Source organism: Schistocerca gregaria, chromosome 5 (genome assembly GCF_023897955.1).
Source record: "Schistocerca gregaria isolate iqSchGreg1 chromosome 5, iqSchGreg1.2, whole genome shotgun sequence".
Lineage (NCBI taxonomy): Eukaryota > Metazoa > Arthropoda > Insecta > Orthoptera > Acrididae > Schistocerca > Schistocerca gregaria.
This window is the reverse complement of record NC_064924.1, coordinates 305,233,289-305,253,617: the sequence shown is the minus strand read 5'-3', so window position 1 is coordinate 305,253,617 and position 20,329 is coordinate 305,233,289. Positions and strand designations below refer to the sequence as shown.

Here is a 20,329-nt window from a genome sequence, read left to right as displayed (position 1 = left end):
ATTTTCCTGTTTGTAATTACCCCAAAGTTTCGCATAGGATCGACTTTAGCTAATGTAGTCAGACTTCCTTTTTACAGTATAAGGACCATTTGATAATTTCAGTTCAGTTTCATTTACTCTTTTACTCCGACATTCCTCCATCTTTTCAAGATATATATTTTCGTTCTTCAGATCACTTCACAATTGTTCGCTTACTCTTCCTGCCTTGGAATCCTCCTAAACTGAACACTTTCCTTCTCAAAACATCTCTTTCTACTGTTTCTCTTATTTTATGTTGTGTATATCTTTTTTTTAAATATTTTTCAGATACAGCTTGTTGTTAACTACTTTTCTCAGAGATACTGTATAAATGTATATATGTCCAAAAAGTTAGTGTTCTTTTCTTCATCGTTTCTGTTATATTTTCTATATTTTGATATACAGTTTTATATTTTCAGTTTTTTGCTGTCTTGATTGCTTAAGGCATTTTGTTATTACGACGTTTTGGCTACTAACATCATCAGATCAAACTTAGCTGAAGTCCTACTCAGGCATAGATTTTATTGCAACGGACATTGAACATTGTTATACGAGTTACAAGTTTTGATTTGATGAGAACTTAAGCTGAACTGTAGTAAATGAAAATTCAGTAAGCAATATACGACATTAATAGTAAAAAATTCATAATGGTCGCAGACTCGTCCACGGAATTTATTCCCTTCATTAGATGGAGTCAGAACAAGCAAATACTGTTCATCACATCTTTCATGTGACGCCCAGTGCCGGCAGAATGCGTATATTTGTTTCTTTTTGAGGTCACATTCCTCGATAGGCCAATCGGTAAGAGGATAGCCCACAAGGAGTCTAATCCATCATAAGGTTTTAAAGCACAACGAAGATTCAAAACAGCGAACATTCCACTGCCAAGTAACAATTTTAATCTTCTCACACAGGATTGTGTTACCCACTTGCAGTCCCTTGTGACGTGAGTAGGTGGCCATCTGTCCTAATACATTGGGACCGTCACCGTTATGGACCTTCTTGTTCCGATAACCTGACATGACCCAATTTTCTCCCGATTTTGCAAAATACTGTTACGAGCTTGGCTCAAGTACTGAAGTAACGCCATCTGTTAGTGCAGCACACAAATGCAGCGTCTGTTAGTTTTTTACGCGAACAAGTTTATGTTGACGTCGTCTCATAGATGGCGATGCATGTTTCGTTTCCTGTATCCAGGATGCAAGCACCTTCTAGATTTAATGCCGTTATTCGAGAAAATATCAGATTTCTCCAACCAACCTTCATCAGGCCTATGTTGGGGTACGCCGGTGTAGTCTAGGCGAACCGTGCAGAGCAAAGCCCTCAGGCTGGAACTCCAACTGCCACGAGATATCCCCACGAGGGAACCGCACCAGCTTGCTGGAATACCGCCCCTAAAATAGCGCTTGCGGCGAATAGCAACGTGAGTTTACGCGACAACGCGGCAGTCCGAAAATAAACACGTCAGTGGACAGGGCAACCAGATGCATTGGCGGTCGACCACATGCTGGCCGGAGCTGTTGCATGAGTAGCGGTCACGCACCAGTAGCAAAAGAAGTGAAGAAAACCAATACAGCGACAAAATTCGAACAAAGATGTAACAAACACTATAGGCGGCAGTAGGAACCACCGAGGCAAGAAGACGTGAAGTCACGACGGAGACTTCTCCAGTAGTCCGGGGTTGGACTTAGTTTAGCAGAGCCACGCGGAAGAATCGGGCAGCTCCCATTTGAACAGCGATTTGATAAGATGATTCTTTCTAAACTTAATACGAATGCAAGTTAGTGTTTACTTCGGGTATATATGGCGTGAGGTGTATAGTGACGTGTACTTTATGACGGATGTGTTATTATCGACTGTTTATCGTCTAATGAACTTATTATAGCTTATGAAAATGCCTTAGAATGGAAAGAGAAAGGGTCACTTTTTGGATGGTTTCACAAAAGAGTGGTCTTTTGTCAAGAAAGGACATAGGGATCAGGAAGCGCTATGTAAGATTTGTAGCCGTTTCATCTTAGTAACTCACGGGGACAGATGTGAGGCATCACATATCTACGAAGAATCACACAAATAGATTCGCGGTAGCATCGACTTCAAAACCTATTTCTATACCCAGGAAGAATTGCTCGTTGCTGCTGCGGAACTAAGAACAGCTTATAAAATTGTCAAGTATCATCAATCCTTCAGCTTTCTTGATTGTACCATAAAACTGAATGCCGCAATGTATCCTGACCCCAAAGTCACCGCAATGCAGTTTATAGCAGGACCAAAGCTCCAGTAATTGTTAAAAATATTCTCGCAACACGCTCCGTGTCCGAATGTATAAAACAACTGCAAGAAGTTTCATTTTACGGTGTACGCACCGAATCATTGAACCATAAGGCTGAAAAGGTGTTTTTATTTATTCAATACTTTACTGAAACTGGTGGAATCCAAAACAAGCTGTTGAAGTTAGATTCGTTGAATGACGAAACATCGGAGACAATTGCGAAGTTTTGTACAGACAATTCAAGACAACTGCAGATTCAATTAGACAAATTAATCTCCTTTTATGGAGATAATAACAATACCAATTTCGGAGGGCTTCATCGAACTTCATCGACGCGGACAGCGGAATGTGCTTCACCAAACTAAAAAAAAGAAAAACTAAGAAAAAGTGTAGAAGGAATTGGATACCCTGCCCAAACTCTCCTCAATAACATATCAAGCGCTGCTGGAGTCTTAACTGTCGACACTGAAATAGTCATCATGAAAATAGTCAATTATTTTTCAGTATACACCGTAAGGACTGGCACTGAAAGAGTTCTGCTTACACGTTGATGTCAATCATCAGACTCTTCTATCTCACTCAAAAACAAGTTGGCTCTCGTTAATGTCCGCAGCTGAGTTAATACTTAAAGCTTTGGATTCCATTAAAACTCTTTTTTGATGTCGAAGACAGGACACCTAAAATAATTTCAGATTCTGTCAGTAGCCCAGTTATTGAAATTTACATCATGTTTCTACAGTCAAACTACACGCTGTTCGAGAAAATGTATAAAAAGTGCGGAGAAGAATAAAGCCTCGATAAGTGAAATAAAAAATACATCAATCGACACTCAAAAGTGTCTGAATGAGAAGAAAGCTACCAGTTTTACTGTCATGCTAACCAAGATAGATTTGAACAAATTAAAGAATGAGAACCCTAACCAAGAAATAATTAATTTGATATCGAAATTTGTGAAAGAAACAATGGCTTTCTATGCCTCTGCACTTGACTGTACAGTATAGAGAAATGGGATATTTCTTTTAATAAATATCAAGTATTTGATTTGAAAACGCTACCGGAAACCTCAGATTGAGTGATGATCAAATACAATATTAGATACCTGAGTATAGAAATGGTGTGAAGATTTCAGACGACAATTGTTTTCAGGACAATATGTATCTGAAGGGCTTTTTAGAAACTAAGCGTGACTCCGAATAATGGAAGTCTAAACACTCTGCGGAAGAAATGTGAACTTACCTTCTTAAGGAAACCAAAAATCTTGAACGCAAATGCCAACTGCTAAAAATATGTGAGTTTTTTTTCTATTCCTGCACACAACGCCACTCTGGAAAGGCTATTTTTGCTGAAATCGGCCTGTAGACTGATGAAAGAAATCGACTGCTGTCAGAGACTGTGGAATGAATCTTACAGTGCTAGTTTAACTGCAAGCTGACTTGCATGGAGTTTTATAAGTACGTGAAGGGGAAGAAAGACTTACTGCAAAAGGTGAAGTCTTCCGAAAAATATGACGTACCAACTACTTCTGTCACAACAAGTAGCATGTAATTGTGTTCTAAATAAAAAGTAATTAACTAATTTTTACGTTCCAGCCCAAATTATTGAAAGTCAGAGTTATAGAAATGTTTTCTAAAATAATTATCTGAAAGTATAATCAGGAATATAACATATAGTGTATATAGTGACTTCCTATTCTTCGTTGGAAACTCCTTTATTTCCTCGCAGTTGTTCAAATCTTATTCATTTTTATCTTGCCAATCATGAACATCCCCATGATGTAATTCCAAGTACACTCAGGAAATCTTCTGTTCTTTCAAGACGAAATTCTACTTCGTCGTGGCACAAAACATTATCCATGGATTCTCAAGGATCATAATTTTAACTTCCTTTCAGCTTCTAGCTCAGTTGTTGATGGCACTTGATGTAAGTTTTCAGTTTCATTCGAATCTGTTCGCTTATATTGTCTTTGCCACCGTCTTCAGCACTGCAGAACGCTATGCATTCGTCAGGGAACAGGCATATGTGAAAGCGCTTATAAGTCAGGATCGCTCCTTGATCCATAGGCTGTATCAGCGAAGTAGTCATTACTTAATTACTCATCACTATATATACCAGGAAAATGAGCAAGAGCATTGTCAATACTCAATAACACACATTTTCAGATTTTCGCTTTAACTTTTCAGTTTTGGAATTTTCGAACTGCAGGGACGAAGTCGTTCTTGAAATTGTCAGTGTGGTAATCCAAGACCTTTTTTGAGTTTTATAGATGACTGGGAGATGCTGTGTAATATTTGTGCCTGTCCTAGGTTTCAGAGATTTCCCAGTTAAATAATGTGAACAGTTGTGCGGAGTGAACTCGGAACAGCTGAAGACTGCAGTACATGTGCATGTCTATTGGAGGCATTTAATCCAGCAGCGTATAGTAAATGGGACATGTTGGGGATGATAATGAGAATGGCACTAGTGTAGTTTCAATTAACGCCTTGTTTGTCGAATGCTGCTGGAAGAAATTTTGTTGAAACGCAGCCAAAACACCCTTATGAATCCCATGGCAAGTGGTAGATAACATATGTTCATTCTTTAAGTTAGTTGACGGTCCAAAAATTGTCCACTGTGCTCTTTAAATAGTTTTCGTAGTTGGTATCTATAAATTTTCGTCCACTTTAGTTACTTCTAATGAAACACTGTTTCAGCAGCTTGAGGAACATATTTCAGTTTTTGTGTGCATGTTTATACTTGTGTTTCACTCTTTCCGATTGATAAGTATTGTACTAAAGAACTACTAACAACGAATGGCACAGTAGATTAAAATTTGTATATCCCCGTCCAACGTAAGCATTTCCACATCACGTTTTGTTATCGCCTCCCTCCCCCCAGGTTTTCCCTTATAGTCCTAACATATAGAGACCTTAAGAGATAAGAGCAGGATAACCCACTTTCTGTTGGAACAACTTGATCCCGAGCACTGGCTTCCTTTAACTACTTTCTACATGTCGCTCAGGTATATGTATGATAATACTCTAATTCTGAATATATTTGGCTTAGCTGATTTATTATGCATGTCTACTGTGATAATATGAACGAAAATTTCCATTTTGTAGTGAAAATTGATTTTAAACTTCAAGAATGTAATGATAATGAAGGAAGGTACTCTTTGTGTTGAGAAATGTAATATGTACGAGATAACAGTATTTTTTTTCAGTGCAGCTATATTGCTGTGGAGGAAAATGAAAAACGTACGGCTCTACACGTGTCATATTTTGCATATGATACTAATAGATGCCATTGAAGGCAATGATCCGTAAGTGCCAGACTCTGTACTGGATACGAATCACATCTTCAGCATGAAACTTCTAAGCCCTTCATAACTAAATCTGACCTGCAGAAAGAGGGGTCTGTGTTGTCGAGCAGTTGTTGAATCAGTAATCGGCGAGGGCAATCCATGCAGTTAACTGAACTGTCATGTACTCAGACTGACGAGACAGACACTCCCCAACCTCAGGCATTCTGTTTCTTATCAGTCGATGCACTTGAACAAAACGAAAGGACTCAAACTTGTCGTACCCTATAAATACATAAATGCCTTCAAACTCCTTTGGTTGTGGACAGCTTCGACATGCGTTACGGATAAGGTTTCAAATCCTAGATCGTCAACATTTGTGAACATCCTAAAATAATAGGTTGTATACATACAAGGAGTTTAAAAATGTGTCTCGCAGTCTTCAGGAATAGTACCGATCAAAACTAGAAAAAATGGTCCTATAAACATTCATGAAGAAACAAATAGGTATTGAAATGTAGGCTTGTGTCATGAGCAGTCAGAACTCAGCATTGTATGTCGCTTTATATGTAAATTGATGGTGGAGGGGGAGGGGGGGAGGGGAAGGAAAGGGATTCTGATGTCAACTGCATCGGGACGTTACGCGGAATCAGTAACGTAACGCCGAGTGAAAATGTGTATCAGACCAGGATTCGAACACAGGATCTCATGCTTACTAGGCAAGTGCGTTAATCACAACATCATCCAGAACACAGTGGTTGCCCACAATGCGGACAATCTCGGCACGCCTCACGGCCGACCCTCACTCCTACCGAGCGCCACCTATCCACACAGTCCCTGTCCACTTCCTCCGTGCTCGCTACTCTGAGATTCCCTCAGGAGGTAAGATGTACTTGTGCATCCGCATGGAAGAAAGTGGATCCGTTGCCCACTTAGGTGAATCAATTATATGACAGAGTGGTGTCTGTCCTTTCGGACACGTCCGAAGGGACAGACACTACGCATTCACATAGTAGGCTGCTTTCCTGTCAGAGATCAGAAGTGAGCTCTGTACAGTCACATTAAAATCGCCAACGAGTAGGCGATATAGTTCCCATCCTCTGTTATGCCAGTCCCACCTGGATATCAGCCCCCCCCCCCCCCCAATTTCTAAAAGTCCCTCCAGATCCACGAGCACCATGCACTCCACCTCGCCTTCCGTATACGGAATTTCTTGTATACAACTGGGTCCTTATTATTTTATTATAGAGGATGGACAAAACACTACATCTATATCTACATCCATACTCCGCAAGCCACCTGACGGTGTGTGGCGTTATCAACAACGGTGCCACGAAACATATTGTGAGTATGATCGTCCAGTCCCTAAATGGTGATTAATTATTAAAATGAATTACAGAACTGAATCATAAGCTACACAACTCGCTATTGGCCCACAAACGCAAGTTGCTACTGGTTCCCTACTTTTCAGTTAGACTCTTTTAAAGAGGAACATATTCGCCTTTTTCGTGCTCCGACGTAAGCATTTTCCGCTGGTTCCCTTCTTCTCCTTGCAACAGCAGAGAGGGCTGCTTATATACTGAAGAGCCAAAGAAACTAGTACACCTGCCTAATATCGTGTACGGCCTCCACTAGCAAGCAGAAGTGTCTCAACGCGTCGTGGCTTCGACTCGAAAAATATCTGAAGTGGTGATGGAGGGAACAGACATCACGAATCCTGCAGGGCTCTCCATAAATCCGTAAGAGTACGACAGAGTGGAGATCTTTTCTGAACAGCGCGTTGCAAGGCATCCTAGATATAGTCAATAATGTTCATGTCTCGCGAGTTTTGTGGCTATCGGAAGTGTTCCTGGAGCCTCTCGGTAGCAATTCTGGATGTGTGGGGTGTCGCATTGTCCTGCTGGAATTGGCCAAGTTCGTCGGAATGCACAATGGACATGAATGGATGCAGGTGATCAGACAAAGTGCTTACATACGTGGCACCTGTCGGAGTCGTATCTAGACGTTATCAAGGGTCCTATATCAGTCCTACTGCACACATCCCTCACCATTACAGAGCCTCCACCAGCTTGAACAGTGCTCTGCCGACATGCAGGGTCCATGGACTCATGAGGTTATCTCCGTATCCTTACACGCCCATCCGCTCGACACAATTTGAAACGAGACTCGTTCGACCAGGCATATGTTTCTAGTCATCAACAGTCCAGTGTCGGTGTTCACGGGTCCAGGGCCGGCCGGAGTGGCCAAGGTGCTCTAGGCGCTTCAGTCTGGAGCCGCGCGACCGCTACGGTCGCAGGTTCGAATCCTGCCTCGGGCATGGACGTGTGTGATGTACTTAGGTTAGTTAGGTTTAAGTAGTTCTAAGTTCTAGGGGATTGATGACCTCAGATGTTTAGTCCCACAGTGCTCAGAGCCATTTGAACAATTTTCTTGTCGGGTCCAGGCGATGCGTAAAGGTTTGTGACGTGCAGTTATTAAGGGTACATGAGTGGACCTTCCACTCCGAAAGCCTATATCAATGATAATTCGTTGAATGATTCGCACGCTGACACATTTTGACGGACCAGAATTGAAATCTGGAACAACTTGGGGAAGGGTTGCACTTCTGTCAAGTTGAACGGTGCTCTTCAGTCGTCGTTGGTACCGTTCTTGCAGGATCTTTCCCGACCGCAGCGATGTCGGGGATTTGATGTTTTACCGGATTGCTGATATTCTCGGTAAACTCGTGAAATGGTCGTATGGGAAAATCCCCACTTCATCGATAACTCGGAGATGCTGTGTCCCATCGCTCGTGGGCTAACTACAACACCACGTTCAGACTCACTTAAATCTTGATAACCTGCCATTGTAGCAGCAGTAACCAATCTAAGAGCTGCCCCAGATAGTGTTGTCTTATGTAGGCATTGCCGACTGCAGCGCCGTATTCTGCCCGTTTACATCTTTCTTTATTTACATCTACATCTACATGACTACTCTGCAATTCACATTTAAGTGCTTGGCAGAGGGTTCATCGAACCACAATCATACTATCTCTCTACTATTCCACTCCCGAACAGCGAGTGGGAAAAACGAACACCTAAACCTTTCTGTTCGAGCTCTGATTTCTCTTATTTTATTTTGATGATCATTCCTACCTATGTAGGTTGGGCTCAACAAAATATTTTCGCATTCGGAAGAGAAAGTTGGTGACTGAAATTTCGTAAAAAGGTCTCGCCGCGACGAAAAACGTCTATGCTGTAATGACTTCCATCCCAAATCGTGTATCATATCTGCCACACTCTCTCCCCTATAACGCGATAATACAAAACGAGCTGCCCTTCTTTGCACCCTCTCGATGTCCTCCGTCAATCCCACCTGGTAAGGATCCCACACCGCGCAGCAATATTCTAACAGAGGACGAACGAGTGTAGTGTAAGCTGTCTCTTTAGTGGACTTGTTGCATCTTCTAAGTGTCCTGCCAATGAAACGCAACCTTTGGCTCGCCTTCCCGACAATATTATCTATGTGGTCCTTCCAACTGAAGTTGTTTGTAATTTTAACACCCAGGTACTTAGTTGAATTGACAGCCTTGAGAATTGTACTATTTATCGAGTAATCGAATTCCAACGGATTTCTTTTGGAACTCATGTGGATCATCTCACACTTTTCGTTATTCAGCGTCAACTGCCACCTGACACACCATACAGCAATCTTTTCTAAATCGCTTTGCAGCTGATACTGGTCTTCGGATGACCTTACTAGACGGTAAATTACAGCATCATCTGCGAACAACCTAAGAGAACTGCTCAGATTGTCACCCAGGTCATTTATGTAGATCAGGAACAGTAGAGGTCCCAGGACGCTTCCCTGGGGAACACCTGATATCACTTCAGTTTTACTCGATGATTTGCCGTCTATTACTACGAACTGCGACCTTCCTGACAGGAAATCACGAATCCAGTCGCACAACTGAGACGATACCCCATAGCTCCGCAGCTTGATTAGAAGTCGCTTGTGAGGAACGGTGTCAAAAGCTTTCCGGAAATCTAGAAATACGGAATCAACTTGAGATCCCCTGTCGATAGCGGCCATTACTTCGTGCGAATAAAGAGCTAGCTGCGTTGCACAAGCGCGATGTTTTCTGAAGCCATGCTGATTACGTGTCAATAGATCGTTCCCTTCGAGGTGATTCATAATGTTTGAATACAGTATATGCTCCAAAACCCTACTGCAAACCGACGTCAATGATATAGGTCTGTAGTTAAATGGATTACTCCTACTACCCTTCTTGAACACTGGTGCGACCTGCGCAATTTTCCAATCTGTAGGTACAGATCTATCGGTGAGCGAGCGGTTGTATATGAGTGCTAAGTAGGGAGCTATAGTATCAGCGTAATCTGAAAGGAACCTAATCGGTATACAATCTGGACCTGAAGACTTGCCCGTATCAAGCGATTTGAGTTGCTTCGCAACCCCTAAGGTATCTACTTCTAAGAAACTCATGCTAGCAGATGTTCGTGTTTCAAATTCTGGAATATTCCATTCGTCTTCCCTGGTGAAGGAATTTCGGAAAACTGCGTTCAATAACTCCGCTTTAGCGGCGCAGTCGTCGATAACAGTACCATCGGCACTGCGCAGCGAAGGTATTGACTGCGTCTTGCCGCTTGTGTACTTTACATACGACCAGAATTTCTTCGGATTTTCTACCAAATTTCGAGACAATGTTTCGTTGTGGAACCTATTAAAGGCATCTCGCATCGAAGTACGTGCCAAATTTCGCGCGTCTGTAAATTTTAGCCCATCTTCAGGATTTCGCGTTCTTCTGAACTTCGCATGCTTTTTCCGTTGCCTCTGCAACAGCGTTCGGACCTTTTTTGTGTACCACGGGGGATCCGTTCCATCTCTTACCAATTTATGAGGTATGAATATCTCAATTGCTGTTGCTACTATATCTTTGAATTTGAGCCACATCTCGTCTACATTCGCATAGTCAGTTCGGAAGGAATGGAAATTGTCTTTTAGGAAGGCTTCTAGTGGCACTTTATCCGCTTTTTTAAATAAAATTATTTTGCGTTTGTTTCTGATGGATTTGGAAGAAATGGTATTGAATACGCATGTCAGTATCACCTTTTCTGGCGCTTCAGCGTAGAAGGGAAGGGGGTGTGATAGAGGGAGGGAACAGGTGGGGGGGGGGAGGGGCATGAGGCACCAAATAATATGTCGCTTGTGGTCAAAAACATCATCGAACCAGCCCTGCTCGCGCCCTGTATATCGCTGCCTTATAGACGGCAAAGACAAGATCAGATTCAGGAACTCAAACGGGAATTCCTCGGTGAAAGATGACGTTCTTTTAGAGGAACGCTGTTCAGAAAGTTTAGAGAACCGGCATTTTAGGCTGATTGCAGAACAATTTTACTGCCGCCAACGTACATATCGCATAAGGACCACGAAGATAAGATACCAGTAATTATGGCCGTCGCTCTTTTTGCGAGTGGAACTGGAAAGTAAATGACTAGCAGTATTACAGGGTGCCCTCCGCCACGCACCGTAAGTTGCCTGCGGAGTGGGTACGTGTTAGGCTGTTGCATAATTTCTTGGCGTTTGGTATTCCGATTGCTACGACTTTATTTATCTATTATCATTTTTTATTTGTAGTGAACTGTTGCTATTTGAGTTTAAATATTGGCATTTGGAAATAGTGAGTGGAGGTTGGACGCTATAAAATGGAGTGCCAAGTGGAGAAATTTCTGACATAGTCTTCTGTTTAATTTCAATAGAGGGGTGAGTACCGGAGGCAGCCACAAACATATCCGCCGTATATAGAAATAACGCCATTGAACAGAGCACGGCGAAAAAATGGTTTCGTCATTGTAAGGAGGATCATTTTGACATTAGGGACGCTCCATGTTCAAGAATACCTTTGGAACTTAATGAAGATTGTTTGAACGCATTAATAATCAATGACGCACGTCATTGTTTTCGAGAACTGGCAAAAGTGGTGAACTGGACCATTGCACTACCGTGCGACATTACGTGCAATCGGGAAGGTCCAAGAATGTAGTGTATCGATACCGCACGAAAAGCAGCAGGTGGCCATATGTGCATCTCTGCTTGTTCGTCATCATTTGGCTCGTGAAGAACAACGACCATTCCTATCCTGCGTCGCGGGCTTAAATCACCACGGGGTATGACCATGCTGTGCATTTGACCTGCGGTCGTCGCACGGTGGCGCTGGCAACAGTCAACATATGCAGAGGTGTGTTGGTGCATATCAGAGTACAGTGCAGCGAGTAAGTGTGCAGACGTTTCCAGACGTGATAATGGTGACTTTGCGTTGAAAATCACTCAAAGAACACAATTTGATGACATTATGAGGGGTAGAGTACTAGGGCGCCTGGAGGCTGTTCAAACGCAGCAGGTCGTAGCACGGGCCCTCCATGTCCCACAAAGTGCGGTCTCAAGATTATGGCAACGATTCCAGCAGACAGGACGTCCAAAGTGTACAACATCAATAGAAGACCGATATCTCATTATCAGTGCCCGCAGACGGTCACAGAGTACTGCAGGTAGCCTTGCTCGGGACCTTACCGCAGCCACTGGAACAGTTGTCTATAGACACACAGTCTACAGACGACTGAGCAGACATGGTGTATTCTCCTGGAGACCTGAAAGGTGCATTCCACTGACCCCTGGTCACAGGAGAGCCTGTAAAGCCTGGTGTCAAGAACACAGTACATGGTCATTGGAACAGTGGTCCTAGGTTATGTTCACGGACGAGTCCAGATGTAGCCTGAACAGTGATTCTCGCCTGGTTTTCATCTGGCACGAACCAGGAACCATATACCAACCCCTTAATGTCCTTGAAAGGGACTGTGTGAAGGTCGTGGTTTGATGGTGTGGGGTGGGATTATGATTGGTGCGCGTACACCCCTGCATCTCTTTGACAGAGGAACTGTAATAGGTCAGGTGTATTGGGACGTCATTTTGCACCAGTATGTCCGCCTTTTCAGGAGTGCGGTGGGTCCCACCTTCATGCTGATGGATGATAACGCACGGCCCCACCGAGCTGCCATCGTGGAGGAGTACCTTTAAACAGAAGATATCAGGCGAATGGAGTGGCCTGTCTGTTCTCCAGACCTAAACACCATCGAGCACGTCTGCGATGCTCTCGGTCGAAGTATCACTGCACGTCTTCAAACACCTATGACACTTCATGAGCTCCGACTGGCACTGGTGCAAGAATGGGAGGCTATACCCCAGTAGCTGCTCGACCACCTGATTCAGAGAATGCCAACCCGTTGTGCGGCCTGTGTACGTGTGCATGGTGATCATATCCCACATTGATGTCGGAGTACATGCGCAGGAAACAGTGGCGTTTTGTAGCACATGGTTTCGGGTCGGTTTTCTCAACTGATCACCAATACCGTGGACTTAAGATTTGTGTCGTGTGTGTTCCCTATGTGCCTGTGCTATCAGCGCCAATTTTGTGTAGTGCCACGTTGTGTGGGACCACATCTGCAGTTATCCTTAATTTATGAGCATGAGTGTACAAAAGATAATGCTATCATTCGGTGGAACAGCGACGGTGTGATGTATTAAGAACTGCTTATGACATTTATTGTCAACAACTCAGACATCTTTTAGGCATAATACAAGAATAACGATCAGGAAGACTGTGTGAAATGATGCAACTCCACGATACCGCCCGCCCGCTTTCTGCTAAACAGACAAAAAACATCATATGGGAATTGGGTTGGGAAGTTATCCCGCACCCACCTTATTCACTTGATCTTACGCCCTCAGATTTTTACCTGTTACGCTCTCTGTCGAACAGCCTTCAAGGAACATCCTATCCGGATGAAAATGCGGTCCCAACATGTCTCGCTTGTTCTAGGCCTCAAAACCACCTGATTTCTACTGTCAAGGAATCGAAAAGTTACCGCAGCGTTGGCGAACTGTTGTAAATAGCGCAGGAGAATTGATTATCGATGATTATGTGCATCTGATGTGTTTGTTAAACTTATGGAAATATGCTACGAACTTATTCACCAAAGCAACAAATGTAGGTGTTATATAAAACGAATTCTATGATTCAGTAAAGTTTTGAGTATTTATTTGTGTACTTATTTTTGTACTTCACTTTGACTCGTATGAACAACAAATAAGTATGCATAACATAAGTTTAGCACAAAGTCATTCACTTTACATTTTCTGGCACTTAGTATTAAACGTCCAGCTTATGATTTCTGTCTCAAAATAGTAAAAATGTCTTTCTTCTCTATATATTTGGTTTCTCGGTCAGAAATAGAGAAATAAGTGTTTCAGCATTTTTTGAAATTTAACCATATGAGGTTGAAATAGTGAGTGAAAGCTTTTTTTTGAAAATATATCATTATTAAAGAACTAGGCTACCAAAGTTTTTTTAAAGCTACTCCTATGAACATTGGTATCTGACTTCTCGGTTGCAAATAAAAATAGACGTGTTTCAGTTTTGTTTGGAAATTGAACACTTAAGGGGGTAAAGCAGAAGATGAGATTTTTTTATGAAAATATGCACCGCATTTTTTTTTATCTACACACCTTATTTTTTCCCCGTAATCTGCATCCCGTTCTATGGCCTTCCTACATCGCGAAACAACGGCGTTTATGCGCTGTCGGTACCAATCCTTGTCCTGGCGTCGGAGCCATTGCTTCACTGTGTGAATCACCTCCTCACTGTCCTCAAAATGTCTTCCACGAATAGTATCCTGTAATAGCGAATGAGAACATCAGCTCGCTGCAACATGTCAGATGTGACAGCCATGGATGGTCTCCCCAGACGCTGCAAATCGTGGAGGTCCGTCGAACCGCTTTCTGATGACCTCACCCTCCGTGCCCAGCGATTAACTGTACTTCTGCCGACAGAAGATGCTCTGTAGACTTTGCACAAGCTTTTGTGAATATTCCCCACAATTTCTTTCTCTGCCGTGAGAAATTCAATGACGGCACGTTGCTTGTAACGTACATCGCCTAAAGACGCCATTTTGAAACTGTCCTGCAGCTACGCTATCTGTCGAAAGTGACGGAAACTTTTCGCATTCGTAGCATTGTTTTCGGCTGAAAAAAAAAATGCGGTGCTTTACTTTCTAGCCAACCCTCATAGTTCCCTGAGGGAAATTTAGTGGACAATATTATTTATAGTTGCGAACGTATCAGGAGTTCTTAATAAAGAGCAAGGATCCATACTTACAGTAAAGTTGCCCCTAATGTCATAGTGTAGAGAGCATCGGAATGAAGTACACTGAAAGAAAGTCTTTCCATACGTTTCATTTGGTAAATCAAGGCTAATTTGTGGACTTTAAATTTTTTTTAAATAAAATACGTTTGCATCACTGTCACTCGATACTCATGGTTTTTTTTTTTTTTATTTCAGGCTATGGAGCTCCTGCATGCACTGGCTGCTCTCTTCTTCCTAACTTTTTCTGCAGGTAAGATATCTGTTACAGCTACATGTAAGAAAAATGAAAGCTCAGAAACTGAAGCAATAAATCAGTTGTATGCCGTGTAGAACAAAATGCATATATTTCATGAGTAACCACATAATCATAAAATTTTAAGTTTTTCTGTAATTTCGTTCAAATATAATCTGCGTATTTTTTTTATTTCGCTAGTATTTACTCAGACTCTGGGTCTCTCATGTGGCGCTGTGACATGGAGCTTTAGTTCATCTGTTCTATATAAGTAAACATTATCAATATACCGTAATATTACACGCAATTGAGGAAGACAGGACTACAAAAGTTGAAGATGTCTATATTATTCAGTGCATAATATACAGCGACATTAGGTGGGAGGAGCAACTTCATATCCTAAGCCAGCCATCTGCCTTCATATCATAAATGCTTCCCTAAATCACTTTTTGTGAATACCAGAGTATTTCCTTACATTTTGTTATGAAAGATTTCGTTCCACATCTTTGTGCAGACTAAGCTTGCACATTGTCTTTAATGATAATGATTGAATAAGCTGAATTGAGATCTTCCGCGACGTCCTTTTTGCTTATTATTTTTCCACATGATTTTTGATACCATATTTCGTTTGTTGCTCCTTTATTATTACTAGATTTTCAGTAGTCCACGTTTCACATCAATACATTCTCTGATGAGTCAACACACTGTGACCATCAGGTTAATGACATGTTGCTTTATCTTTGGAATGCAATACAGCAGCGATTCGGCAAGACATGGAGTTGCAATTCCTTTGTAGTTACCATGTGTTTACACAATGGTCACACTACTCCTGTAAATTATGGGCAGGTAGTTTGTGGCCGCGTAGCTAGCGCCTGACGGCGTCCAAGATGTGTTCCATTGCACTTCGACCAGCTGAATATAATGGTAAAGACATTATTAGTACAGTCTCGTGCTCCTCAAACCCTTAGCACGATTGTGGACTCATGACACGAACCGCTATCCTGCTGGAAGAGACCCTCGCCACTGGAAAGGAAATCAAGTGTACAGGGATGCAGGTAGTTCACACTAACGTTCAGGTAGTCCAAAGCTGTCATGGTGCCTTCAGCTACTACCACAGGTCCCATGGAAGCCCAGGTGAAGTTTCTCCATGGCATAGCACTGCCCTCAATGACCTGTGTCCAAGGCATGGTGCATGTCTTGAGCAACCATTTGCCTGTGTGATTCCTTACCAAGACGGGACCATCGACCTGCTGTGTCAATAAATGTAATTCACCCAACCAAGCGACACGTTTCCACTGATCCACATTCCAATCTCGATGATCCCATGCCAATTGCAATCGTAACTGATCATGTCGTTGGGTCAACATGTGAACATATATGGGTCATCTGCTGCAGAGTTCCATGATCAACAGTGTGTACAGAATGGTATACAGTGAAATGCTTCTGCTTCCACCAGCATTGTAGTCTGTCGTCAGATCTGCCCCACGTATCTTGCTTTATAGAGCAGTCAAGTTTCCGACGTTCACCTTCTGAAACGTCAATGTCCAACACATTTCACTTACTAATGGTCCCACTGCCTTCCAGTCACTTCCCACATATGATGACACCAGTCGCACTTGAACAGCAGACCAGCTTCGCCATTTCCGAGATGCTCGCTCCCAGGCGCCTGGCTGTGACAGTCTGTCCTTTGTCAAAGAGACTTATGTCAGTGGATTTCCCCACTTGGGAACGATTCCCCATTAGTCTCTGCTCCTCTTACCCAAGGTTATTCATAAGTATCCCTGAGGTTTCAGAAGATGGGTGCGCAAAAAGTACAAGACATAGAGCAGAATCACACATACCATTGGTTATAGCAGGTCTCCAAATTTCGATTCGTGATATGCGCCATGATAGGAGCACTAGAAGGCAGGCTAGTCAGAACAACTCATTCGCTCCGTAATGCCCCATCAACCCAGTTCGTGCCTGCAAAAAATCAACCCAATGAACAACTCTCCAAAGTGGGATGCTGTCTTTCTGCACACACGCACATACTGATGTTTGTTGCGCCACAGACCGCTCCCATATTAAGGATCTGTTATGTGGATTGAGCTCATGGAGAGATCCTCTGTACACATAGGTGCCTTGCATTTTTCTCTTAGCCATCTTCTGAAACCTCAGAGATACTAAAAATAACCCTGTATCCTTTCCCTAATAATATCAAGTGCGCACAACGCCATCGGGCTGCATTAAATCTCATGGTGCGCAACGGTCTTAAACTTTTGGCTCATCAGTATGCAGTATGTAGGCAGTTGCAAGTATTTTTAAAAACCGCTATTACGCGAAAACTGAAGCCACTACAGAAATTCTGAAATTAGACCAGGATTCAGGGACGAATTATCTTCCAGAGACAGTGTATATCGTTCCTGTAACAGATTTTTTTTTATTGGCCAATAGGTACATTCGTGGTCTAAAAATCATGCCCTAGAAGAAATGAATGGTTGTAGTCTGTTAAAGAGTCATAACTTCTATCTGGTAGGCTCCTATCCGGACCACCCATCAATGTCAATTTTTATAACTATTGCTTTGAAGTCTGTGTGACAAATGACGTATGATTAGACAGAAAGGGACCAATAAGATGGGCATACTTAACCAGAAGTGCGTATATCTGGATTTTGAAGAATGGAAAGATATACGATGTCATGGACTTTTTCTGGGTCAGAGGCATCAAAATTGTGGTTATTCTGTTGTTAAGTTGATGGGATAGGAAATGTGTAAGATATAGGAGTTGGCCATCAGAGGGAAATTTTCAGCGGAATCCATACTGGTTAACACGAAGGTGCATGAGCTGGTTCAGGTGTTCGTGCATGCGTGGGGATATAATGGAAGCAAAGCCTTGTCTAAGCAATGATGTGAGGCCGATGTGGCGTCAGGAGGAAGTCTCACTAGGGAGTTCACTTGTTCCGAGGAAAAGAAAGAGTTTGGAGGCTTTTCACAGCTCCATATACTCTCATGGAAATTGAAATAAGAACACCGTGAATTCACTGTCCCAGGAAGGGGAAACTTTATTGACACATTCCTGGGGTCAGATACATCACATGATCACACTGACAGAACCACAGGCACATAGACACAGGCAACAGAGCATGCACAATGTCGGCACTAGTACAGTGTACATCCACCTTTCGCAGCAATGAGGCTGCTATTCTCCCATGGAGACGATCGTAGAGATGCTGGATGTAGTCCTGTGGAACGGCTTGCCATGCCATTTCCACCTGGCGCCTCAGTTGGACCAGCGTTCGTGCTGGACGTGCAGACCGCGTGAGACGACGCTTCATCCAGTCCCAAACATGCTCAATGGGGGACAGATCCGGAGATCTTGCTGACCAGGATAGTTGACTTACACCTTCTAGAGCACGTCGGGTGGCACGGGATACATGCGGACGTGCATTGTCCTGTTGGAACAGCAAGTTCCCTTGCCGGTCTAGGAATGGTAGAACGATGGGTTCGATGACGGTTTGGATGTACCGTGCACTATTCAGTGTCCCCTCGACGATCACCAGAGGTGTACGGCCAGTGTAGGAGATCGCTCCCCACACCATGATGCCGGGTGTTGGCCCTGTGTGCCTCGGTCGTATGCAGTCCTGATTGTGGCGCTCACCTGCACGGCGCGAAACACGCCTACGACCATCATTGGCACCAAGGCAGAAACGACTCTCATCGCTGAACACGACACGTCTCCATTCGTCCCTCCATTCACGCCTGTCGCGACACCACTGGAGGCGGGCTGCACGATGTTGGGGCGTGAGCGGAAGACGGCCTAACGGTGTGCGGGACCGTAGCCCAGCTTCATGGAGACGGTTGCGAATGGTCCTCGCCGATACCCCAGGAGCAACAGTGTCCCTAATTTGCTGGGATGTGGCGGTGCGGTCCCCTACGGCACTGCGTAGGATCCTACGGTCTTGGCGTGCATCCGTGCGTCGCTGCGGTCCGGTCCCAGGTCGACGGGCACGTGCACCTTCCGCCGACCACTGGCGACAACATCGATGTACTGTGGAGACCTCACGCCCCACGTGTTGAGCAATTCGGCGGTACGTCCACCCGCCCTCCCGCATGCCCACTATACGCCCTCGCTCAAAGTCCGTCAACTGCACATACGGTTCACGTCCACGCTGTCGCGGCATGCTACCAGTGTTAAAGACTGCGATGGAGCTCCGTATGTCACGGCAAACTGGCTGACACTGACGGCGGCGGTGCACAAATGCTGCGCAGCTAGCGCCATTCGACGGCCAACACCGCGTTTCCTGGTGTGTCCGCTGTGCCGTGCGTGTGATCATTGCTTGTACAGCCCTCTCGCAGTGTCCGGAGCAAGTATGGTGGGTCTGACACACCGGTGTCAATGTGTTCTTTTTTCCATTTCCAGGAGTGTAGTAAACCGTTGAGAGGAATGATTCCCCATTCGTTTCTGCTCCACTGACGTGCTTTTCCTGCCACGTCACGTGCCTACGACACCACCACCTGGCATTCAGCCTTGTGATGGACCGTGATCATGTTTGACCACGGTCAAGCAGGTGGATCTTACAACTCCTCTACTCGTGGCAAAAAGTGTACTGAGCAGAGCTCGCGTTGTCTGGTGCAAACACGTCTCTCTATAATAGTGGTACTCAGTCTTTCTGAGACCATTAAGAAACGAATGCAATCGGAAGTTACCCACCGCGTGCCAACCGCAACCCCCGTCCCCCCCCCCCCCCCTTCCCCCCTCTCCCAATCATTCACACACTAACCATTAGCATTACCGCTTAACTGAACTTCGGGAAGAAAAAGATTTTAAAGTGATGAAACATAAATGATATTTAGTTTTTGTAGGTGTTTTATGAAACCGCAAACTAATAAGTCAGTCACACAACTGGTACCGTTTATTGCTAACAATATCTTCTTTATAGAATGATGAAACACTTCTCAGTCCATCGTGAACGCTACCTACAAATCCTTCACGGAAAAGTACAGGTAGACACTTACTACAAAACGTGCTTCCTCTACAAAACTCCTCTCCCTAGCGACACCTGCTTCTCCCACATCCTGCACTCCTATTTAATATCAAACAATCTGTCTGTAAATCAATTGATTGCTGGCAGAAATTGGAAGGCTTCAGGCTGTCAATGCTTTGTGCCTGTCGACTGTCAATAATAATGATAATAATAATAATTGCGGTATATATATATATATATATATATATATATATATATATATATATATATATATATATTGGCTGACAGACAGCTCTCATTTTCTCTTTACGAATTCTTTTTCTATCTTCAGTCCACTTTGTTCCTGGTCTGGTGGTGGCTTCATTCTCTGGCA

The 20,329-nt window shown here is 43.5% G+C and overlaps 1 protein-coding gene across 2 annotated transcripts in view; it reads left to right on the top strand.

Moving 5' to 3' along the window:
- Window positions 1-20,329, top strand: part of LOC126271867 (lysosomal acid glucosylceramidase-like) — a 195,053-nt gene that overhangs the window by 53,404 nt on the left and 121,320 nt on the right. For both annotated transcript variants that reach the window (XM_049974206.1, XM_049974207.1), the window contains exon 2: window positions 14,956-15,010. In XM_049974206.1, coding sequence (XP_049830163.1) covers window positions 14,959-15,010 — 52 coding nt within the window. In that variant the 5' untranslated portion in view covers window positions 14,956-14,958. The remainder of the gene's footprint in view (window positions 1-14,955; window positions 15,011-20,329) is intronic.